Below are 27057 nucleotides of genomic sequence, written 5' to 3' on the forward strand. Positions count from 1 at the left end.
AATATTTTTGGTCAAAATTTCATATTTTTTGTTTTAAAACCAACTATTACAGTGAAAAATAAAACTTTTTAATTACAAAAATACACTATTTATCTAAAAATGTAACTATTTTTCAGAATTTTTTTTCTTTTTTGGTGTAAAATTAATTTTTTTATCTGAAAATATAGCTATTAAATTTTTGATAGAAAATGTTTCTTTCCTAAGTTGAAAATTTAACTATTTGTTGGAAAATAAATGCATTTTGTTGAAAATTCAACTTTTTCTTTAAAAATTCAATTTTCTTGATTTAAAAATAAGTTTCTTATTGAAAATTATTCTTTTTCGGTTTAAAGATAAACTGTTTTTAAAAAAAAATCGACTTTTTAGCTTAAAAATTCATTTTTTGTGTGCAACATTAATTTTTTAATCTGAAAATATAGATATTCCATTTCGGGTTAAAAATTTACCCTTATAACTTAAAAATTTCATATTTTTGGTTCACAATTAATATTCTTGGATAAAAATTAAACCCTTGTGGTAGAAAATAAAACTATTTGTTTAAAAATCCAATTTTTTTTTGTCAATGTAACTATTTTTCGAAAAATCGTTTTTTTTTAGCGTGTGAACTTAATTTTTTATCTGAAAATATAGCTATTTCGTTTCTGGTCGAAAATTTGTTCCTTATTAGTAGAAAATTAAACTTCTTATTAAAAATTGAACTATTTACCTGAAAATATAATTATTTACCTGAAAATGTATCTTTTAAAAGTTAAAAATTTTATATTTTTGGTTCGAAATTCATATTTTTCGTTTAAAATTCAAATATTGTGGTAAAAAATATAAATATATAGTTAAAAATTAAACAATTTATCTAAAATTAGTCCATATCTGATTGAAAATATTTTCCTTATAACTTGAAAATTTCATGTTTTTTGTTCAGAATTATTATTTTCGGAAAAAATTAAACTTGAAAAAATGAATTATTTTTCGAAAAATCGTTTTCTTCTCCGGTGTAAAATTAATTTTTTAATCTAAAAATATAATTGAACCATTCGGCAGAAAATACAGTATTGTGTTAAATATTAAAATATTTACTTGAAAAAGTATCCTTCTTCATCAAAAATTAAGTTTTTTTTTTTCAAAATTATATATATTTTTTTTCATTTTAAAACTCAACTTTCTAAAAAAATCGATTTTTTATCTTAAAAATTAGTTTTTTTCTTAAATCTAAAAAAATAGATATTGAATTTTCGTTTGCAGATTTTTAGAGAGAGAGAGAAAAAAAAAGAAAATGTCAAAGACTTTCAAAAGTCCGCTCAGAAGACCTATTACCAAAATTATTTTTCGGATTTTTGAATTTCCAATAGGCCGGGGAGTGAAGTTTAAAGGAAACGATTTCGTGCTCTAAATAATAGGGGAACTTACGGACTGTGTCGCTAGGACCTGCAATTGGGGGTCTGTCGACTCGAGGAGTTTTTGGACCATTTTCAAAAAACTCTCGACGAAGAGGTTCAAGGTTTGTGCGTGACAAGCTACCAGGAGCTGGTCCATCGCCTCCATTGCGATAATGACGAAACCATTTCGCCGTCTGTGAAAACGTTTACTTAATTTAGGCGGGTGCTTTGAACCAAATTAGTTCAAACTAATTTGCCCCCGTCAAAAAAAAAAAAAAAAAAAAAAAAAAAAAAAAAAAAAAAAAAAACAGATTCTACTCAAATCAAGTTAATGCTATTCGAACTGTAATTTATTTTTTCACATCTCTGGATTTTCATTTCCTAAGATGAAAATGTGCACATTTAAAAAGTTCCTTAAAAAACGAATTTTTTATTATAAGGTCTTAAACATTTTTGAAACAATATTAAATAATTTCGAATTGCAAATGTCTGAAATCAAAAAATAAATATATATGCTAAAAATTTAGGCAATTAAATTAGAGAAAGGGGTTTAATAAAAATTATAAATTAAAGCACTCCAAGTGGAACTTCTGAATTTTAAATTATTTAAAATTGAAGTTTAAGAGTTTTTTAATTTAAGCATTTTTTATTTGAATGCTCAATAATATACTCGTCTAAAATGGAAGTTAGATACTAACACTTATCAATTGAATAATTTTAAATAAAATTTAGACAAACAGAAAATTTTAGAATTTTTAACTTTTGTCAGTTCTATTATTTAAAAAAAAAATGTAAAGCTAGAAATATTAAAAATTTTTAATTCATGTATTTTTTTTAACTGAGCGCTTCTCAAATTAGAAAGTAAATTATTTTCATTTTAAATAGTTTTATCTAGAAGTTTTAAATTTCTTCAAATTTAAAATTATTTAAAAATTCTTTTAAGAACCTCTATCAGTTAAAATGAATCGAATTTCTCTACAATTTTTATAAAATTCTTATTATGTGTAGAAAAAAAATTGAGAAATAATAATAATATATTATAATATAATATATAACGATAATAATATTTTAATATAACAAAAAAAATTAATGAAAAATATAACTAATTTAAAAAGTAATATATAAAAATATATATTTTTGTGAAAATTCATCTATTTTGAAGAAAATTCGTACTTTCTCCTGTTTTCAAGAATTTTACTTTTTTTCTGGATTTTTCGTTAAAATTGTTTTATTTCTTAAAAATTTGACTATTTGGTTCAGAATTTAATTATTTGATTTAAAATGTAATTACATAGTTGATGAAAAACTTATATTTTTTCGCCGAAAATTTAACAAATTAAACTGAAAATTTAATTATTACATTTCTAGTTGAAAGTTTATCTTTTTCAGTTAAAAATTCAACAACTTGGTTATAAATTTATCTATTTTAGTTGAAACTTTATGTAGTCTTTTGAAAAATCGTGTTTTTTTTTTTTAGAAAATTACTCTTCTCAATTAAAAAAACAATAAGATTAATTTTCCACCAAAAAGAAAGCATTTTTAATAAAATACTTAAATTTTTAAACTGAAAACGATCAAAGAAAAGCTTCCAAATTGTATTTCAAGATCTTAAAAAATGTGCACGTTTTAAAATTTTACAGTACTTAAAAATTTTTTGCAGAAATTCTAAACATCTTTTAAAATGATTCGAATTTTTCCGAAAATTTGGTTTAAAAATCCTGTAAACTTAAAAACATGTCACTAAAATCTTCCAAAATAATTTTTGGCAATCTTTAAATTTAAAAAAAAAATATTCTCTTAAAATTAAGTTTTCAGAATAAAAAATCGTATTCAATTTCCCTAGGAATCTTGAGAAAATGATTTTTATTCTTTTGAAGCCTTTCACAATTCTTAAAAAGATTAGTTCTTTTTTTCAAAATCAGCAAAAAATGATATTTTATTTTAAATCATTGAAATTTTTATATAATTTTTCCAAAACTTCTAAGTATCTCTTCAACTTACTCGATTTTTTTCTAGGAAAAATAGATGTTTCATATTTATTTATGCATGAAAATTTCAACAATTTAAATTAAAATGTAAAATTCTAAGAAATTGTTATTTGTATTGATTAAAAAGTTTCAAATTTTTTATTTTTAAACTACAATCTGAAACAATATTTGAAATTTTATAAAAGCATTTTCGATGAAGTAAATCAATTGTTAAACAAATAGTTGAATTTTTATTAATCTAGGTCAATTTTTAACCAAAAATGAAAACCTTAAATTATTTGTTTAAAAAATGCATTTTCAACTAAAAATGTGAATTTACAGAAAAATGCATGAATATTTAATCAAATAGTTGAATTTTTAACTCATAGAGATCAATTTTGAACCAAAAATTAAAGAGTTACATAATCTGTTAAAAAATTTATTTTCAAGCAAAAATAATAATTCTCAGTCAAATACATGAATTTTTAACGAAATAGTGGAATTTTTCAACTAAAAATAAGATATTTTAACCAAAAAATTTAATTTTCAATTGAAAAATATGAATTTATAACTAAAAAATAAGATTTTTCAACTTAAAAATTAATTTTCAAGTAAAAATAAGAATTCTTCATCAAATACATACATTTTTAACGTAATAGTTAAATTTTTAAACAAAACAATCAGATTTTTCAACCCAAAAATTTAATTTTCCATTGTAAAATATGAATTAACAACTAAAAAATAAGATTTTTCAACTTAAAAATTAATTTTCAAGTAAAAATAAGAATTCTTCATCAAGTACATACATTTTTAACGTAATAGTTAAATTTTTAAACTAAACAATAAGATTTTTCAACTAAAAAATTTAATTTTCAATTGAAAAATATGAATTTACAACTAAAAAGTAAGATTTTTCAACTAAAAAATTAAGTTTGAAGTAAAAATAAGAATTCTCCATCAGACATAAATTTTTAACGAAATAGTTGAATTTTTCAAATAAACAATAAGTTTTTTCAACCAAAAAATTTAATTTTCAATTGAAAAATATCAATTAACAACTAAAAAATAAGACTTTTTAAATAAAAAATTTAATTTTCAATTGAAAAATATGAATTTACAACCAAAAAGTAGGATTTTTCAACTAAAAAATGATTTTCAAGGAAAAATAAGAATTCTTCATCAAATACATCAATTTTTAACTTAAAGAGTTGAATTTTTAAACAAAGCAATAAGATTTTTAAATCAAAAAATTTAATTTTCAATTGAAAAATACGAATTTACAGCAAAATAGTTGAATTTTTTAATCATAAAGATCAAATTTGAACCAAAAATAAAATAGTTATGTAATTTGTCAAAAATTCATTTTCAAGTAAAAATAAGAATTCTCAATGAAATACATACATTTTTTACGAAATAGTTGTATTTTTCAACTAAAAAATTTAATTTTCAATTGAAAAATATGAATTTACAACCAAAAAGTAAGATTTTTCAACTAAAAAATTAATTTTCAAATCAAAATAAGAATTCTCCATCAAATACATAATTTTCTAACGAAATAGTTGAATTTTTGAACTGAACAATAAGTTTTTTCAACCAAAAAACTTAATTTTCAATTGAAAAATATCAATTAAGAACTAAAAAGTAAGATTTTGCGACCAAAAAATTTAATTTTCAATTTAAAAATATGAATTTACAACCAAAAAGTAAGATTTTTCAACTAAAAAATTAATTTTCAAGTAAAAATATCAATTAACAACTAAAAAGTAAGATTTTGCGACAAAAAAAAATTAATTTTCAATTGAAAAATATGAATTTACAACTTAAAAGTAAGATTTTTCAACTTAAAAATTAATTTTCAAGTAAAAATAAGAATTCTTCATCAAATACATAAATTTTTAACGTAATAGTTGAATTTTTAAACAAAATAATCAGATTTTTCAAACAAAATATTTAATTTTCAATTGAAAAATATGAATTTACTACCAAAAAGTAAGATTTTTCAACAAAAAAATAAGATTTTCCTACTAAAAAATTAATTCTCAAGTAAAAATATCAATTAACAACTAAAAAGTAAGATTTTGCGACCAAAAAAAATTAATTTTCAATTGAAAAATATGAATTTACAACTTAAAAGTAAGATTTTTCAACTTAAAAATTAATTTTCAAGTAATAAGAAGAATTCTTCTTTAAGTACATACAATTTCAACGTAATAGTTAAATTTTTAAACTAAACAATAAGATTTTTCAACTAAAAAATTAATTTTCAAGTAAAAATAAGAATTCTTCATCAAATACATAAATTTTTAACGTTATAGTTGAATTTTTAAACAAAACAATAAGATTTTTCAACTAAAAAATTTAATTTTCAACTGAAAAATATGAATTTACCACTAAAAAATAAGATTTTTCAACTAAAAAATTTAATTTTCAACTGAAAAATATGAATTTACCACTAAAAAATAAGATTTTTCAACTAAAAAATTTAATTTTCAATTGTAAAATACAAATTTACAATGAAAAAATAAGATTTTTCAACTAAAAAATTAATTTTCAAGTAAAATTAAGAATTCTCCATCAAATACACAAATTTTTAATGAAATAGTTGAATTTTTCAACTAAAAAATCTAATTTTCAATTGAAAAATACGAATTTGCAACAAAATAGATGAATATTTAACCAAACAGTTGAAGTTTTAACTCCTAATATTTTTGCTTTTTTGAAAAATCAAAAATTTTGTCTAAAAAAATCTTAAAAAATTTCATAGCGTTCTATTGTTAATTTCAAGACATTTTTATTTCATGGAACTTTTTTTTAAACTTTCAAGTTTTTGAGAAAAACAAATATGATAGAAAGAACCAGTTTTGGAACATTTTTGCATTTTGTCCGCCATTTTGGAAGAAAAAACATTTTATATGTATATACTTTTTTTCTTAAAAAATCATATTTTCCGGTTGAAAATGTAACCGTTGTGCACATAATTCGTCATTTTTGGTTTAAAATTCCAAAAATGTTGTGGAAAATTGATGTATTTTATAAAAAAAATTCGTGTTTTTTACCTGAAAATTAATCTTCTTAAATAAAAACCAATAAGATTAATTTTTTATTAAAAAGAAAGAATTTTTAACAAAATACTTAAATTTTCAAACTGAAAACGATCAATTCTAAACCAGAAAATAGAATAATTAATTTTTCGGTGTAAAAAATTATTTAAATTTTAAACAGTTTTAAAATCCTTGCAAAGCTTGACAATTTTATTTCGAAATATTGAAAAATGTAAATATTTTAAATTTTTATAGTATTTTAAAATTTTGTTTCAGAAATTCTAAACATCTTTTAAAATGATTTGAATTTTTCCGAAAATTTTGTTAAAAAATTCTGCACAATTAAAAAAATGTCACTAAAATTCTCCAGATTAATTTTTGGCAATCTTTTACATTTTTAAAAAATATCCTCTTAAAATTAATTTTTTTAAAATAAAAAATCTCTTTCAATTTCCCTAGGAATCTTGAGAAAATGATTATATTTATTTATACATAAAAATTCAACAATTTCAATTAAAATTTAAAATTCAATAAGAATAAAAATTGAAACGTTTGAAGCTGATTTATTTTTTGTTTAGTTTTGAATTTTTAATTTATAATTATTTCTAAAAAATTAAGTAATTGTTCTTTTTATTAATTCAAAAGTTTCAAATTTTTTATTTTCAAATTGCTATCTGAAACAAAATTTGAAATTTCATAAAAGTCTTTAATTAGAAATATATTATATTAAAATAATTTGAGAATTGAAAAAAGTTTTTTAACCTTAAAATCTGCAAAATCTTAAATATCCAGATCGTCCTTGAATTTAAAAAAAAAATTTTTTCCCAGATTTTTCTTGAATCCTTTAAATTCCCGGAAATTAAAAAAAAAATGTTCTAAAATATTTTTAATTTTTCAAAAACCGATGAAATACTTTTAGAATTATTTGAACTTTTTTTAAAATTCCCGAAGATGCCTTAAAAATTCATTAAAGTATTTTAAAATTTTTAAACTCTTTTGAAATGAGATACTTTAAAGATAAAATACCAAAATATCCGATAGCAATAAATTGATTTCCATTGCCGATTTTTTTTTTTTTTTGAACAGGGTGTTGCAATTTAAAAAAGAAAAAAGATAAATTGAAAAAAATGGGGATGGTACCTGTAAATGTCTCTAGAAGCGCGCTGAAACAGGTACTCTCCGATTCTGTCCAGTTTTTCGGGACTACTGAGAGAGTAAAAAGTGAGTTTTTCCATGTTGTTCTTGACGAGGCCATCCTAAAAAATCATTGGGAATTCTTAATCTAATAATATATTTATCTGGAAAATTTCTGTAATTTAAATGAAAAATTATACTTGAAAACAGAAGCTATTTTTAAATTAAAATATAAAATTTATATTAGTAGAATTTTTTAAATTTGATATTTATTTTTCATATTTATCTGAAATAGTAGAAAGTAAAAGTAAGGAGAATATTATTAACAATTAATGAAAATTGATGTTTGAAATTATCAATTTGAAAAAAAAATATTTTTTTATCAATTTAGTTCAACTTACAATTAAATAGTTCCATTTTTAATAAAAAAATTCAAAATTTTACCAACTAGAATAATTTTCTACACAAAAAAAAAAAGAATTTTCAATCAAATAAATGAATTTTTAAACCAAATAATAGAATTTTAAGCTGATAAAGGTCCATTTAAAAAAATGAAAGTTAATTTAACTGCAAAAATGAATAATTCTTAATTTAAAAAATAACAATATTCAAAGAAAGAGTGAAATTTCAAACCAAAGAGATTAATTTTCATTAATATATATAAAATTTTAAACAAATAGTTGAATTTTTGAGCAACAAAGGTCAATTTTCTACCAAAAATGAAAAAGTTAAATTATCTGTTATGTGAATTTTCAAATAAAAAATAAGAATTTTCAACCAAACGTGCATTTTTAAGAACTAAAAAATATACATTAATATTTAACTATTTTAATTTTTAACTAATAAAAATCAATTTTGAATGAAAAATGAAATACTTAAATAATAATCTGAATTTTTTATTAACAAAAGTGAATTTTGAACCAAAAATGAAAAAGTTGAATTATTTGTAAAAAAATTAATTACTTAAACAATTAGCTGAAAAAATTTAATTTCAAATAAAAATACGATTTTACAACAAAACACAACAATATTCAACCAAATATTTGAATTTGTGACTTTTTTTTAAAATCTATTAAAAAATTAATTTAAAACCAAAATACGAATTTTTAAATAAAAAATAAGAGTTTTCAGTAAAACGTTTATTTAAAACTAAAAAAATATACATGAATATTTAACAAGTTTAAATTTTTACTAAAAAAATAAGCCTTTAATAAAAAATGAAATACTTAAATAATCAGTTTAAAAAATGCAGATTCAACTAAAAATACTTTTCAATAAAATGCATGCATTTTTATCTGTTAAAAAAATGCATTTTCAATTAAAAAATACGAATTTGCAAAAAAAAGACTAAATTTCAACTGATAAATACGAATTTACAGAAAAATACATGAATATTTAACCAAATAGTTCAATTTTTAACTCTGTTTTTTTTAATCTGTTAAAAAAATCATTTTAAACTAAAAATACGAATTTTCAATCAAATACATAAATATTTAACCAAATAGTTCAATTTTTAACTCTGTTTTTTTTTTAATCTGTTAAAAAAATTATTTTAAAATAAAAATACAAGTTTTCAATCAAATACATAAATATTTAACCAATAGTTTAATTTTTGATTAATTAAGGTCATTTTTGAACCAAAAATGAAAAAGTTACATTATTTGTACAAAAATGAATTTTCAACAAAAAGTTCATTTTTAACTGAAAAAATATACATGAATATTTAAAACTAGTTTAATTTTTGAATAATAAAAATAAATTTTAAATCAAAAAGGAAATACTTCAATAATTACCTAAAAAAATTCAATTGCAATTAAAAATACGAATTTATAGCCAAAAACATGAATATTTAACCAAATATTTGAATTTGTAACTATTTTTTTTCTGCTAAAAAATTAATTTTAAACTAAAAATACGAATTTATATGTAAAAAAAATGAATTTTCAAATAGAAAATAAGAATTTTCAACGAAAAGTTCTATTTAACTGAAAAAATATACATAGATATTTGAAACTAATTTAATTGTGAAATAATAAAAATCAATTTTAAATCAAAAAGAAAATACTTCAATAATTAGCATCTAAAAAATAAGAATTTGCAAAAAAAACTCATTTTTAACTGAAAAATACGAATTTACAGCAAAATACATGAATATTTAACCAAATAGTTCAATTTTTAACTCTTTTTTTTAAATCTGTTAAAAAAATTATTTTAAATTAAAAATACGAATTTCCAATCAAATGCATAAATTTTTAACCAATAGTTGAATTTTTGATTAATAAAGGTCAATTTTGAACCAAAAATGAAAAAGTTACATTATTTGTAAAAAAATGAATTTTCAACAAAAAGTTCATTTTTAACTGAAAAAATATACTAGCTTAATTTTTGAACAATAAAAATAAATTTTAAATAAAAAATGAAATACTTCAATAATTAGCTAAAAAAATTCAATTGCAATTAAAAATACGAATTTATAGCCAAAAACATGAATATTTAACCAAATATTTGAATTTGTAACTATTTTTTTTCTGCTAAAAAATTAATTTTAAACTAAAAATACGAATTTATATGTAAAAAAAATGAATTTTCAAATAGAAAATAAGAATTTTCAACGAAAAGTTCTATTTAACTGAAAAAATATACATGGATATTTGAAACTAATTTAATTGTTAACTAATAAAAATCAATTTTAATTAAAAATGAAAATACTTCAATTATTAGAAACTAAAAAATAAGAATTTGCAAAAAAAAGACTCATTTTTAACTGAAAAATACGAATTTACAGCAAAATACATGAATATTTAACCAAATAGTTCAATTTTTAACTCTGTTTTTTTTAATCTGTTAAAAAAATTATTTTAAATTAAAAATACAAATTTCCAATCAAATTCATAAATTTTTAACCAATAGTTGAATTTTTGATTAATAAAGTTCAATTTTGAACCAAAAATAAAAAAATTTACATTATTTTGTAAACAAAAATGTCTACTAAATAATAACAATTTTCAATTTATAAATATCAATTTTAAACTAAAACTGAAATAGTTCAATAATCTGTTCAAAAAATTTATTTTCAAATAAAAAATATGAATTTTCGGCAAAATAGCATATTAAGTTAAAAAATTGTCCTTTTTGGTGAAAAATTCATTCTTTCTGGTTGAAAATTCACTCGGTTGGTTATAAATTAATTTGTTTTCGTTCAAGTATAAAAATATTTGGTTAAAAATCAAACCAATTCATTAAAAAATATAATTTTCTTGATAAAATTATTATTTTTTTGTTAAAAAATCACGTTCCGTTTATTACATATTCGTCATTTTTGGCTTAAAATTCCAACAATTAATTAATTAATTAATTCCAAAATTTTCTTGAAAATTGACGTATTTTGTTGAAAATTCGTTATTTTTGTGCAGAAAAATAATAAAAAATAATAAAAATAATAAAAATAATAAAAAAAAAATAAAAATAAAAATAATAAATGTATTTGTTTCCTTTTTAGTAGAAAATTAAACTATTCGTTTAAAAATTTAACTTCTTTGGCGCAAATTAAACTATATTATAAAAAATTAATTCTTTTAATTAAAAATTGGACTTTTTAAAAAAGAAAATGATATATTTGTTAAACATTCATATTTTTAGTTAAAAATTAAATTTTTTGTTGAAAAAATCATATTTTTAGTTTGAAAATTCAAGTTTCGTTTACACAATTCGTCCTTTTGGCAATAAAATTCAACAATTTGGTAGAATGATACACTATTTAGTTGAAAATTACTTTTTTGTTGGAAATTCATATTTTTTGGATGAAAATTTAATGATTTGGTTAAAAATTAAACTATTATTATGGAAATCTATTTTTTAGAAAAATAACTTTTTGGTTGAAAATTCATATTTTTGGTTGAAAATTAAATTATTTTAATGAAAATTTAACTCTTCAAGAAAAAATTAACTTTCCGGTTGAAAAAATTGTTTCTTGGTTTGAAAGTTTAACTTTTTTCAAGATAATTCGTCTCTTTGACATCAAAATTCAACAATTTGGTAGAAAAATCAACTATTTAGTTAAAAATTCCTCTTTTTTTGGTGAAAAAATCATTCCTTTTGGTTGAAAATTCAACTGTTTGGGCATACATTAATTTTTTATCGTTTTGTTATAAAAATATTTCGTTGAAAATTATACTGCTTTGATAAAAAATTAACTTTCTGGTAAAAAAGGTATTTTTTGTTTGTTAAAAAAAATCATATTTTTCGGCTGAAAATTCAATCGCTTTGTAGATAAATCGCCCTTTTTGATTTTAAATCCAACAATATTGTAGAAAATTCATTGTTTTTAGCAGAAAAGTAAGGTTCTGGCTAGAAAATTATTTCTTTTTTTAGTCGAAAATTCAACTAATTCGTTTTTTTTTAAATCAACTTTTTGGGTTTAAAATTATTTTTTTTTTGGTTTTAGTAGAAAATTATTTGGTTATTTGAAAATTAATTTTTTTATTTGACAATTCATCTTTTTGGTTAAAAATTTAATTATTTGGTTGCAAATTCATCTATTTTAATTGCAGATTCAAGAACTTGGTTTGAAATTCATATATTTTGTAGAAAAAATATTTTTTTTTTAGGTAGAAAATTCATTCTTTTTGGTTGAAAATTCAACTTTTTGGGTTTTAATTAACTTATTTTGGTTTTAGTAGAAAACTATTAGGCTGGAGATTACACTATTTTCATGAAAATTTAATTTTATAGTAGAAAATAATTTTTTGTTGTTAAAAAATCATAGTTTTAGGCTGAAAATTTAACCGTTTTGTAGATAATTCGTCAATTTCGGATTGAAATTCAACAATTTTGTTAAAAATCCGTGTTTTTTATCAGAAAAATTGAACTAATTCGGTAAAAATTTATCTTTTTTAGTTAAAAATTCAACCATTTGGGCGAATTCTTACGTAATTGGTTGAAACTTCGGCTTTTTTTATTAGAAAATTAATCTATTTTAATTGAAAATTCCAGCACTTGGTTTGAAATTAATACATTTTGCTGAGAATTCCTTTTTTTAAATAGAAAATTAACCTTCTAGTTGATAATTTACTTTTTAAGTTAAACATTCGAAATTTTCGGTCAAAAATTCATTATTTTTAGTTAAAAATTCAACAATTTTGGTCTAAACTCTTTTTTTTTTTGTTTTAGTAAAAAATTATTAGGTTGGAAATTACACTAGTTTGATGAAAATTTAATTTTCTGGTAGAAAATTGTTAAAAAATCATATTTTTGAGATGAAAAATCCAGCGTTTTGTAGATAATTTGCCCTATTTAGTTTAAAAATGTGACAAATTTGTTGAAAATTGATATTTTTCAATTGAAAATTCATCTATTTTAGTTGCAAATTCAAGTACCTTGTTTAAAATGTATATTTTTTGCTGAAAATTCATTTTTTTTTGTGGAAGATTATATTTCTAGTTGAAGATTCACTAAGTTAAAATTTCGTATTTTTTGTAGAAAATTCAATCTTTTTGGTTAAAAATTGAACTATTTGGGTCCAAATTACTGTGTTTTGGTTTTAATATAAAAATATCTAGTTGGAAATTAAACTAATTTGATAAATATTTATTATTCTGGTCTGAAATTAATTTTATCGTCGAAAATTCGTTTTTTTTTTTAGCAAAAAATTCAACTAATTCGGTAAAAATTCATATTTTTTAGTTGAAAATTCAATTATTCGAATTGCATCTAATTTATTTTGATGAAAATTCATATATTTAGGCAAGAAAATTTAACTTCTTTTTTGAAAATTCATCTTCCTCATTATTTCAATCTGTTTTTTTTTTTTTTTTGAAAATTTCATTATTTGGTTGAAAATTCATTTATTTTAATTTAAAATTCAAGTACTTTGTTTAAAATGTATATTTTTTTCTGAAAATTCGTTTTCTTTTAGGCCGAAAATTAATCTTTGCTGGTAAGAAAATTAAAAATTTGGTTGAAAATTGATAAATTTAGTTGAAAATTCGTTTTTTTATTTTGTTTTTAATTTGCAGAAAATTAATTCTTTTTGGTTGAGAATTCATCTTTTTTCGTTTAAATTAATTTTTCTTTGGCCTTAGAAGAAAATTATTTAGTTGGAAATTGCACTAGTTCGATGAAAATTTAATAGTCTGATCTGAAATTAATTTTTTTGTTGAAAAATCATACTTTTGGGCTCGAAATTTCAACATTTTGTAGATTTTTGGTTGAAAATTCAACTTTTTGGATTGGAAATTAAACAACTTCGATGAATATTTAATTTTCAGGTAAATAATTAATTTTTTCTGTTAAAAATCATATTTTTCGGCTGAAAATTCAACCTTTTTCTTTAAAAATTCGTCTTTTTTGGTTGCAAGTTCAACTTTCATTAATTAAATTAACTTGTTTTGGTTTTAGTTGAAAATTGCATTATTTTGATGAAAATTAAATTTCCTGGTAGAAAATCAATTTTTTTGTTGTTAAAAAATCATATTTTTAGGCTAAAAATTGAGCCCTTTTTTGTTAGATAATTTGTCTTTTTCGGATTAAAATTCCACAATTTTATTGAAAATTAATGTATTTTGTTGAAAATTCGTTTTTTTTTTTATCAGAAAAATGAACTAAATCGGTGAAAATTGATCTTTTTAGTAAAAAATGTATCTATTTTAGTTGCAAATTCAAGTATATGGTTTCAAATTCATATATTTTTCTGAAAATTCGTTTTTTGTTTTAGGTAGAAAATTCAACTTTTTATATTAAAATTAATTCCTTTTGGTTTTAGTAGAAAACTATTTGGTTGGAAATTAAACAACTTTGACGAATATTTAATTTTCTGGTAGAAAATAAATGATTTTTCTTTATAAAAAAATGTTTATCGGTTGAAAATACCACCGTTTTGTAGATAATTCGTTATTTTTGGCATAAAATCTAACAATTTTGTTCAAAATTGATATATTTTGTTAAAAAATCGTATTTTTTAAATAATAAAATTGAATTAATTCCGTAAAAATTGATCGTTTTACTTCAAAATTCAACAGTTTAGGCCTAAATTAATTTTTCTGATTATAGTAGAAAACTATTTGGTTGAAAATTAAACTATTTTGATGAAAATTTAATTTCTGGTAGAAATTTAATTTATTTTGTGTGGAAAAATCATATTTTTGGCCTGAAAATTTAACCTTTTTGTAGTTAATTCCTTCTTTTGGCTTTAAAATTAAACAATTTTAGTTAAAAAATTAACGTATTTTTCGAAATTTGGTGTTTTTCTTAGCAAAAAATTGAATTCACTCGTTAAAAATTGGTCCTTTGTTATTTAAAATTTAATTATTTGGTAGAAAATCAATTTATTTTAGTTACAAATTCAAGTACTTGTTTTAAAAATCATATATTTGGCTGAAAATACTTTTTTTTTGTCAAAAATTAATATTTTACTTGAAGCTTAATTTATTAGGTTAAAAATTCGTATTTTTTTGGTCAAAAATTCAACAATTTTATTGAAAATTGATTAATTTGGTAAAAAATTGATATATTTTGCTAAAAATTCGTGTTTTTTAGCAGAAATTTTTTTAGTTAAAACTTCAACTACTCTGTAGAAAATTCATGTATTTTATTGAAAAATCGTCTTTTTGGTTAGAAAATAAATCTCGTTTTTTGAAAATTCGAAATACACTTCAATTCAAAACCTTAATAAAAAAAAAATTCCGCCAAATCCGAAAACTATCACTTTTATTTTTAGACTTTGACATCAAGGCCTATCCCGGAAACTTGAAAACTAGGTTAGTTTCTCAAAACAAATATTCTCAATGACAAAAATTTGCAAGAAAAAATTTCATTCTCGATCATTTTCCATTAAAAAAATGCATAATCACAACAATAATTGCTTAGAATCGGAGTAATGAGATACTCGAAATCCGACAACAAATTAAAAACGATGACAAAAAAAAAAAGAAAAACTCACCTGCGGATTAACCGGGAAAATATTGTCGACGAGTCTTTTATACCTCGGTCGTAAAGCCGAACAACACCAGCAGCAACCTGCAAGGAAAGTTGCATGATCAAATTGCAATTATGTCACTAAATTTAAAAATCACGAATTTTGGAAAATAATTCGGTCGTACTAAGCATTTTTGAGGTTGGTTATAAACTTAAGAGACGTCAACTGAAGTTCCATGCATGTAAATACGAAAATGCAAACTGAAAGGAGACTTTTCAGCCTCTCATTTTCTATGCCTTCTGCTACTTCGATCCATCAAGTCAATACGTGAAATACGTCAAGTGTCAAATGCGCGCGGGAATTACAAACTTGTATCTTGATTTTTTAAGCAAAAAAATATAGCGCATTTCTTTTAAAACAGTTTGAGGACAGTGAAGGTTCTATTTATAAATTTAAACTATATGGAATTTAAAGACTGTCTCGAGGTCTAAAATTTGATTTATTAATAGCTGAATTGCGTATTTGATGAATGTTTTCATAATCTTTTACCCAATGAGTGTAAGTGTGATGAGTTCGCTCACAATCTGCTAGGTGGCACTAGCGGTTTTAGTAAAAGATCCGCGAAAATTTGAATGTAATAACTGAAATATTGCCTTCTTTATTTTTGTGACAAAAAGTAACAAATGTCATATATTCAGGATGAAAATTTACCTTTTTTTAAAAGGCTTGAAAATTCTACAAGCTGGTTCAAATTTTGTCAAATAAAAATTTATCTTTTTTGGTGTCTATAGTATTCGCTTGCCGAAGGAGTATAATAGGGGAGTTCAATTATTTACCCCTAGGTGGCACTATCTAATTTAGCAAAAATTCCGTGAAAATTAAAATTCAATTAATGAAATTTTTGTATTAAACATTTTCTACTTCCAATTGCGAAAAATAATAAATGTTCTTTTTGCTTAAAAATTCAAAAATTTGGTTGTGATTTTCGTTCGGTCTTGACCCACACATTTGTTTGTTGAAAAGCCAACTATTTTGTCGAATATTCGTCTTTTTGAATAAATTCAACGGTTCTTAATTTCAAATCAAAATATTTTTTGGCTTGAACTCTTCTTTTTTATTAAACAATCTGTTTTTCTTTTTGTTGAAAATTAAAATTACGTTTTGAAAATTTGTTTTTCATATGCTAGAAAATCGATCTTTTTTAGTTAAAAATTCTACTTTGTGAAATACTTTGTTAAAAATTAATTTTTGTTGTAGAAGATTCTTTTCTGCAGTTGAAGAAGTAATTATTTTATAGAAAATTGCTTCTTTTATTTGAAAATTCAACCATTCAGTTAAAAATTCGAGTATTTTATTTCAAATTCTTACATTTTGGTAAAAAAATTCTTCTTTTTGGTAAAAAGTCATCTTTTTAGTTAAAAAATATTTTCTTTCATTGAAAATTTAACTATTTTTTTGTAATTCGATTTTTTTTGGATAATTTCAACGTTTTAAATTTCGAATTTAAACATTTTTAGGCCAAAGCTCTTCTTTTTGATTGAAAATAATTTTTTTTGGTTGAGAATTAAAATATTTTGGTAAACATTCGTTTTTCTTATGCTTGAAAATTCGTCTTTTTTAATTGAAAATTCAAGTATGTGACACACTTTGTTGAAAATTAATTTCATTTGTAGAAGATTCTTCTCTATGCTTGAAAATTTAACAGTTTTGGAGAAAATTGTTTGTTTTTATTTGAAAAATCAATCAGTCAATTGAGAATTCATCTATTTTATTTAAAATTCCTCTATTTTGGTTAAAAAATTAATCTTCTTGGACAAAAATCTTGTTTTTCGTTAAAAAAATATTTTATTTAGTTGAAAATTTAACTATTTAGTTTAAATTTTTATTTCTTGTAGTTAAATATTTAGGTTTTTTAAATCAAAATTTATTTCCTAAATATTTACAAAACTTCTAAATATTTACGAAAATGATTAAACATTTTTCTAAAATTATCTAAAAATCCTTCAAAGTTGAAAAAATTGCCTTCAAATCGCAAAGAATCTTTTCTGAAAATTATGAAAATCCTTTCAAATTAAAAAAAATATTCTCTTGAAATTAATTATTCAGGATAAAAAATCATTTTCAATTTTCTTTGAAAAACTTAATAATTTTGTTATCCTTTTGAAGCCTTTTAAAATGCTCAAAAACCTTCTCAATATTTAGTTTCAAATCTTGAAAAATCTAAAAAAAATTTAATTCTTTCAGGTTTTATTTATTCATCAATATTTTGTCTTTTTTTAACCTTTTCAAATATTTTCTTAAAATTAATTTTTCTTTAAACGAAAACATCATTCACAATTTTCACAGGAATTTCGAGCAATTATTGTTTTTATTATCTTGAAACATTAAAAAATCTTTGAATGGTACAAATAAATTCTATTGCAATCTCTAAAAATTTATATTTTGTTTCAAATTCTTTGAAATCTTTTTAAGTTTTAAAACAAGTTGTAATATTTTCAAAATTTTTAAATATCTCTTAAACTTACGCAAATTTTCGCAAATTAATAATTGTATATTTTTTTATTTATACATCAAAATTGAACGATTTTACTTACAAATAAATAGATTCAAAATTGAACAATTAAAATTGTGACGTTGTTCGAAGTTTAAACTTAGTCGTCTGAAATTTTAACTATTCAAAGCTCTTTATTGCAAACGATTCAGCCTTAAGTTATTTAATTTGGAATATAAACAATTAAATAATGCTATATATTAAAATGTCGTTTTTTTTCTTAATTGAAAATCCTTATCATTATTTCACTTAAGCCTTAAGGCCATGTGACAAGTGACCACGTGAGTAGATTCCTACCTTACATCTACTTTTTTATTTCTTAATTTATTTTCACACGAAGCAGAACATCGAGTTGAAAATTTAACGATAGGCCAAAACCTAAATTACTTGTAACTGTAAAAATCGAATTTTTGCAGAAATTTCGATCTGGCAATATCAAGCCTAGATCAGGAATCCTGATCGGGGCCATATCGCGGATGAAATATGCCCAGACCAGGGCCAAGTTGGAATTCCCGATCGAGCAACCCGATCCAGTGATCGGGTTCAATTATGTATAACACAATTATGTGTTACTATTTAAATCTTAATTAAAAACACAAATTTTCCTATTGCGAAATATCAACTTTTATTTGAGTTCTGCTGAAAAATATTCAAGTATGTAATTCCTTATTTAAAAGTTCCCGCCAGCTTGCAATTGGCTATTGAAACAGGCACCGCCCCTAGCGTACTGCGCATGCCAGAGATTAGACCTTTTCATTTAAGAAAACGACATTGCGCAAACGCTAAAGGTATTAAGTACTTCCATGTGAGTTTCGGTCAATTTTGACTGAAACTTATGTGGGAATAGTAATCATTGACGGAACAAACTATTTCGAACAATTGGAAGTTAAAAAACTTCCCAAAAGATAAATGTCTAATAGACCAGGAAAAAATCCATTGAAAAGAAAAAAGGTTGGTGCGCTCAAGAGGTGTTGTTTTGGAAAGTGCAAAAGTGACAGTCGGTCCAAGTCCTACTTGGAATGTACTTATTATTTTATTATAATTCCAAAACCCTGTTTAATATATCGAAAGGGTGATATTCCCCATGGTTCACTCAAAAAGCATATTAAAAATTGCTCGAAATGCAATAAAAGTGATATCTGGGTGAGGTTATGTCGGCGCAGAGACGGGCATTTTTCAAGCGTGAAGGATGTAAACAAGGATACTTACATTTGATCATTGCATTCTACTAATTTTTACTTCTTTCCATTACAAATAGTTTATGAAGATTTAATCAGATGTTTAAAGTTCTTTAAAAACTAACGTTTTCTCATTGAAACAGTGCAATATTGAAAATTAAAATCTGCATGTACCTTCTTTAATTTCGAGCATGAGATTAAAATTGTCTTTCGAAAGGAAGTATTTTTCGATTATTTATACTCAAACTGCAGTTTATTAAGAAAAAAGTCAGGAGATTATTTACATGTTTTTACAGTTGTTCAACTCAACACGTTTTTTATCAAAAATGTTCAAATTCAAACCCTGTGGATTATTAATTCTTTCAAGTCTTCCAAACCTGCATTTTAAAATTCTAAACATTGCAAATTCACGCTTTAAAATAAATTATTATATAATATTATATATTATATAATAATAATAAACATTTCTAAAAATTCTTAATTGAGCTTATTGTAAATTATAGTGTGATACGACATTCGTAATATTTTAAGTGATTAGATGTATTTTTTTCCTCGAAATTGGTAAAATTCCCATTCAAAAAATGAATTTACTGACATATTTCTCGTCTGTTATAAAAAATTCCTACCTTCCCCGCCAAGCGATCACCCTGATTTAAAAATACTATATAAAAAACTGAGTAAAAAATATTTTCATTTCTTTCAGTTTCACGTATTTATTACAAACAATTTTTTCACTATTTTCTGTTCATATTACTTTTATTGTACGAATTTTCAGACAAAAATGTTCAAACTAAGAAAATCGCATTTGCATTTATTTCAGTAATTTGAAAGCTAGGTGAATTTCAAAATTGACAACCCACTTATAATGATAGATATTAATTCATTTTCAACTGCATTTATTTAAAAATGCTTTATCAACCTTTCTTTATATTTTGTAATTATTAAAATTATTTCACTTTTATGCAAAACACTATTTTTTCACTGTTAAAACCTTACACTATACGCACTATACGCAGTGTAAACATAACCTGCATTCCACATACCGGTCAATAAGTTGCTGCTTTTTTCCTTTCGTACATTGTTTTCTGCATTTTAACCACCTTTTTAACTGATAAAATGGTATTTTTACCCATATTTTTATGCAATAATTCAGCAACTGGCACATAATTTTCATTCACTTTTACATTAAAATTAGTACGATAGTGTACATTTTACAAAAAATATGACCGAAATTTTTAAATGCCCGCTAAGTGTCATGGCGGCGACTAAGCTTCCGCTCTTAAATGAAAAGGACTATCCCATCACTGACCCGATCGGTACGCGATCAGTCTCATTATAATCCATTTACGAATTTTGCGAATAAAGATTTAATTTAAGTAAATTCGAAACTAGCGAATGGTCCTCTCCTTTCGACGTTCACCTCAACCTTTTGAATTTCCAATAAAGGTATTTTAAGTTACAATCCAATCGCTATAAAACCACGCTTATCCGAGCCCGCTTTTCCCGAGGTCGCGATTGTCCAGGGTTGAAAAAAAAAATAGTTGACCCGTCTTATCCGAGCTATAGCGCAAAAGTAGTCCGTATTATTCGAGCCTTATGCATTATTCATACTTATGAACTTGCCTTAACTAACCAGAGCAGATCTTCCTATACCGTATACGTATGTAATACAAACTATTTATAAGATTGTTTTAAACACCCGAGTTTCCCAATTATTTGAGTTGGGACCGGTCCACAATAGCTCGAATGAGGGAGGTTCTACTGTATTACGGGTACGTAAATAATAGGTTTCTGAAAAAAAAATTTAATGATACTTTTAAGAAACGTACGATTATTGCAAATGGTATTAGTTGCATGGAAAAGGTTTGTTATTTTATGAAAACAATGTTGAATATCAAAAAATATTTTATTTGACAATTTTCATTCCTAATAAATGATATTTTCAGCTAAAAATTTACTTCTTTTTAGTGGAAAATTTAACTATCTGGTAGAAATTTAATTTATTTTCTTGAAAATTCGACTCTCTAGTAGAAAATTAAACTTTCTGTACGAAAAATCCCATTCTTAGTTTAAAATTGAAATTTGTTGTTGCAAATTCATCTATACGGTATAAAAAATAGAAACAGTAATATACACACGTACTTTCAAAACATTCTTTCAGTGGACAATAATATTTTTTTTGTAAAATTCAGAACTATGCAACATAAACTTACCACTAATTATAATATTAAATTTTGCCTTTCTAAAGTAAATGAATAACGTTTTTATTCAAGTTTATGAATAAATTATAAGCTTTTATTATTAATTTATATAAAAAAGAAGGAATTTTTTGTATATAGAATTTGAATTTTCGCGGCTTTTCGACAGAGAGGGTCAGAACGCGGATATCTCTGGAATGCGCAGTAGTGATTCTGTGTATTTTTAAATTGACATAAGGCATGATATAACCTAAAAATACACAGGAATAACTACTGCGCATGTCAGAGATATCCGCCTTCTGACATCACTGGTTCTGAACAGCTGTAAAGAATAAGCGGGAATCATGAAAATATATCTTGTTGATTAAAAGAAAAATAACAATTAAGCCATTTTGCTACAGTTTGAGCGCAGCGATTGACTATTTATAAATTGTAACGCAATGAGGTATAAAGACTATGATCAGGTTCAAAATTTTATTTTTTAATAGCGTATTGGAAAAATGTCTTCAATATTACCGAATCATGAATTTTAAATTCAATTTTCTACCCGAAATTATGAATCTTTAACAAAAATAATAATTTTGAACAAAATAGATGAATTTTCTACCGAGATCATTCATTTTCTACCAAAGAAGACAAATTTTTAAGAAAAGAAGTCACATTTTCAAACAAAGAGATACATTTTCTAATTATATATTAAAACTTTACCTGAAATAGTACAATTTTGTCTAAAAACAATTAATATAAAAAAAACGAATTCTCAAAAAATGTCATTTTTGACCAAAGTGATGAAATTTTTATCGTAATTGTGAATTTTTAAACAAAGAGTTAATTTTCAAACAAACAGATAAATTTTCAACCAAATAGATGAATTTTCGACCAAGTATAGTTTTCAGCAAAAAAATTAGGTTTCAACAAAAAACGAATTTTAAACAAATTAGTTACATTTTCGAGCAGATAGATGAAATTTTAACTTTTATGGAGAATTTTCAACTGAAATACTTAAAATTTTCGTAAAGAAAAACGTAATTTAAAAAAAAAGTTAAAGGCATGTTAAAGTACATGAAGAACAATTTTCTACAAAGAGGACCAATATTCAACAAATGAGTTACAATTTTAACCAAAGAGATAAGTTAAACAATTAGATGATAAATCGTTAAATGGAATAATTAAAATTTCAATAAAAAAGTAGTTTTTAACAAAACAAAAAATGAAGCTTATGATAAAATATTTACATTTTCTATAAAGAGTAAAATTTTAAATAAAATTATAAATATTGAACAAGCTAGTCGAATTTTCTACCACAAAGAATTTTTTCGGTGTAATTGAAGAATAGGGACGTCACCTGTTTTTTTGACTGGAAAAACGGGTTTTTTCGGCAAGAAACTGTTAGAATTTATAATTAAACGAGAAATGAATGTTACTTTTGTTACTACGCTGTCTTAAATATGGGTATGTAATAATATCGGAATGATCATATTTAACTCACAGTTTAAGTGCTTTTAAACATCCAAACGGCCAGAAACTCCCCTTTGAAAGGTCACAAAAATAATTTGGTCAAAACCCTACTTTTTCCAGCGTTTCGTGGGGGCAACAATATATCCCTATGACCAGTAGAAAAAAAATTGGTCAAATCCCTACCCATTTCCAACCAATTTTTTTCAGGTAAAACAGAGATGACAGATGACGCCCTTATTCTGCAATCTAAACATTTTTTACTTAAGAAATAACAAAAATACCATCTAAATTGTTGAGTTTTCACGCCAAAAAACACGAAATTTACACAAAACACATGTAACATGCGATTTAGCTTTAAAGAGAAAAAGAATTTAAATCACTTCACTCGTTAGCACATTAGCATACAACAGACCCAAGCACGCGGGTAATACGGTCAGTCAGCAGTCAACGTGGTAAGCGAGTCCCACACCGCTGAGTCTCAAAACACTATAGTCAGCGCTACCAATGACAACCGCCGTCTGTCCCCACTACCCTAACCATCATCTCAACCGGGCAACCGGGAGTAGAGGCAAGTCTTTATAAAGGCCATGCAGGATCCAGTGATCCCATAATTCGATTGAGATGGAGATATTGATTGGATGCTCATGATAGACTGATAGATTCTGGTCTATCAGACGCATGAAATTGATAGATAAAAGAAAAATAGAAAAACAAAAACTTTGCCCACTGCGAGGCCGTGGCATACATGCCTCATAGTACTGGAGGATATAAACAGCCATCGGACTTAACAGGAAGAGACGCCGAAGAAAGGATGAACGGTGAATGGGCCAGCGTTTCATCAAGAAAGCTTAGGAGAACATCAGGATAAGGTTCGATCTCTCACTCCATTTCTAGCGCAAGTAATAGCATCAGGACTAAAACCTCGAAGAAAACCGACTATACGGGAGAACCAGGCTCAAAAATTAACGCAGCAAATTTAAATTCACGCGTACCATCAGTATCGGTAAAAATTCGACCCATTAATGTAATCGTGGATGAAGCTAATCATCCCTATACAGTCCTCCATGATATCTTAAAAATTTCTGCCCGTTATAATCCTTTCGTGTATAACATAGGTTCCGATGCCTACTCCGTTCGTGTTTCGTCTGTAGATGGTTATCGTAAAATTATCTCTAGCCTACAGAAGCTATGTTTCGAGTACTACTTGTGCAAGAACATAAAGTCACCCCCTCTTAAGCTCGTGATGAGAAACATCCCTTATTCTTTCCCTGAAGATTCAGGACTTGCTGAACTTAAAGAAGAAGGGTACACGATTACTTCAATTAGTCGCATGAAAAACCGATACACTAAAAAAGCTATCGCCATGACTCTCATAACGGTTCCGAATACACAGCAGCCTAAAGAACTTCATCTCCAGTCTCTCGCGTTCTTAAAAATTATACCTCTCAATGCTTTACATGTCAGAGATTCCGACATGTGCCATGCCACTCTACGCTGTGTGAAGTGTGGGGACGCACATATGAGTTCTAGCTGCAAGAAAGGCCGTGAAACGCCGACAACCTGCGCTAACTGTGCTGGAGATCACGCAGCCAACTATAAAGGCTGCCCAGCATTCAACAAAGTATCTAGAAAGCCCACTAGAAATGCTAAAACACATCATTCCAAACCTACTCTTAACGCTCAGGACACTGCCCCCAGTATATCGTCTGCACCCTTGATTTTGCCAACTAATATCTACCCCCAAAATACATGCAACCCCCGTAAGCTCACCGGGCCTGCAAACTAAAACATTGTACAGCACAACGTTGTATACATTGCAGAGAGTCACTTTCTTCCAATAATTTTTGCCGTTCGGAATTCACTCTCTCAAGACATTAACGTTGATCTAGTTGACCTAATAAAAAAAGCTATGACTTATCAACCGAAATAATAGGGGGAAATATAAGTAAGAATGAAGCTATCACACAAACAGCCGAGATTATAATAAGTATATTATCAATTGCTCTAAAAAATGGCAGCCGTCAATAATAACTCTGTAAAAATAATTTTTTGGAACGCTCAGGGTATCCTCAAAAAAGACATGAATTATCCACATACCTTTACAACAATAACATTCCTATTTGCATGCTTAACGAAACTTTACTACGTGAATCCCTAAAAATTAATCTAGTTCGCGTTTACAAATTATACCGAAATAACACGAACAGAGGTACCGTGATCTTAATTCAAGAAAGTATTGAACACCACGAACTGTAAATTCCTGAACTTGAAGCTACGGATATACAAATAAAAATCCACGGGAACTCATTAGCGATCGTCTCGCTCTGCCAGATTCCTTCTCGGGAATTCACCAAAAATTATTACAGAAAAATATTCAAACTTGCACCCTCAGTAATTGCAGCAGGGGACCTAAATGCCAAACACTTAGCTTGGAACAGCCGAACAACTAACAAAATTGGAAAACAATTATTCGAATTTATCAATGATAAGAATCTCTCAGTTTCAGCACCAGACTTGCATACCTTTTTCCTTTACGATACAAAACATAAATCTAACCTGATCGATTTTGCAATCACCAAAAATAACTTCTACAACCACGATACTTTCACTATTGATGAACTAGACTTAGACCATCGACCAGTTCTCCTGAGCCTTTTTACTAATTGTGAAAAGGCTCCGGTCTTACCTCGCTACAATTTTGCAAAAGCAAACTGGCAAACATTCAACTCGACCCTAGAATCCCACGCTAATTTTGAACCTTCACAATTAAATACCACACAAATTGATGACGCCATATCTAATCTCACCTCAAGCATAAAAACTGCTATTCACGCTTCAGTCCCCCAGACTAATATTAACAAATGCGATCCACCTCTCGCCCCAAGATTGAAGACCTGATCCACACTCGCAATAAACTCTGCCGAACGCATCCAAGAACTAAAATCTGTATCCTTAAAAACGTCATTAACCACTTTAGGAAAACTATAGCAATTAAAGTTCAAGAGCAGATTCAAAAATTAGTATAAAGAAGTCTGTGAACTTCAAATTAAGGATAACTCTATATATCGTATGACCAAAGCCTTAACAAAACCGCGAACTAATATTCCCCCACTCAAAAATCCAGACCAAACGTTCGCGCTCTCTCCTATCGATAAAGCAAATCTCCTAGCGGAAAATTATGAAAGTAACTTCGCTCCACATAACGAGCCATCCGATCCTCAGCACATTGCGGAATGTGAAAAAATTGTTTCCGAATTTCTGAAAATTCCATGCACAGATAACTTTAAGAAAATAACGGGTAACGCACAACAACTTCTTCCAGTCCGGTCATTCTTCGAAGTGATCATTAAAGATGTCCGCACAAGAAAATACGTGTGCAGTACGCTGGAAACGGCTCACGCACGAGCTGTCCGTGGACACACACGCAGAGTGCCAACCAATCGCGTGCGATCTGTCGCGCTGCTGCGGTGCGAGCTGGCTGCGTATCGTTTACCTATCGGACCCGCACTCAAGAAGCAGAAGTTTTTGACGTTGCCAATATTGGTGTGTTTACAGAGAGAGTTTAGTGTTTATCATTGTGAAAAATCCGGTATTGAAAACTATTTTAGAAAGTCATATTTTTTCAATATTTCGGATATCTTCGACAAGTTTCATAGTTATTTATGTGTAAATTGTGGATAACATAATTTGAATAAATAAATATATGATCAAATAATATATTAAATCAAATTGGAAACGTATAAAACTTCTGCTTCTCGAGCGGCGGTCAATTGGTGAACGGTTCGTAGCTAGCACGCACTGCAGCAGCTCGACAGATCGCATGCGATTGGTTGGTGCTCTGTGTGCGTACACGGTCGGCTCGTGCGTGAGCTGTTTCCAGCATACTGAACCAGTGTAGTGATCCCAGATCTGAAACGAGATGCGGTCCAATACTATGACAGGGCTATGTCCGTGTGAATATAGTAGGAGACGCTGTAAATGACTGAGTTGCGCGCGCAACCCATTTCTCCTCTTCTGAATTTGAAAACTCGAAGATGCACGATTGCCGGTCGGAGCACTTCGTCGATTCTATTTATATATCTATCTGCTAAAAGCTAACTGCTTTGAAATAAATTCAGGAGATTAATTTTAATATTTCCAGATTTTCGATGCTGACGATTCTCATGATTTGAATAGATCGCGCGCCTCTTGATATGCGTATATTTTGAAGTTATGTTATTTCATGTATAAAATATAAATTATATA

The 27057-nt window shown here is 25.2% G+C and overlaps 1 protein-coding gene across 3 annotated transcripts in view; it reads right to left on the reverse strand.

Annotated features, from left to right (window-relative positions):
- The window catches only part of LOC117172182 (protein EFR3 homolog cmp44E), an 87757-nt gene that overhangs the window by 41841 nt on the left and 18859 nt on the right, over positions 1-27057 (reverse strand). Inside the window, exons 1-4 of one of the 3 annotated variants that reach the window (XM_033360022.1) lie at positions 15612-15838; positions 15452-15528; positions 7522-7637; positions 1405-1567 (exon numbers count right to left, since the gene is read on the reverse strand). In XM_033360022.1, the coding sequence (XP_033215913.1) occupies positions 1405-1567; positions 7522-7637; positions 15452-15528; positions 15612-15618 (363 nt within the window). In that variant the 5' untranslated portion in view covers positions 15619-15838. Of the gene's footprint in view, positions 1-1404; positions 1568-7521; positions 7638-15176; positions 15271-15451; positions 15529-15611; positions 15839-27057 lie in introns of those variants that run through there. The other 2 variants (XM_033360018.1, XM_033360029.1) reach the window with 2 other exon arrangements.

Source organism: Belonocnema kinseyi, chromosome 1 (genome assembly GCF_010883055.1).
Source record: "Belonocnema kinseyi isolate 2016_QV_RU_SX_M_011 chromosome 1, B_treatae_v1, whole genome shotgun sequence".
Lineage (NCBI taxonomy): Eukaryota > Metazoa > Arthropoda > Insecta > Hymenoptera > Cynipidae > Belonocnema > Belonocnema kinseyi.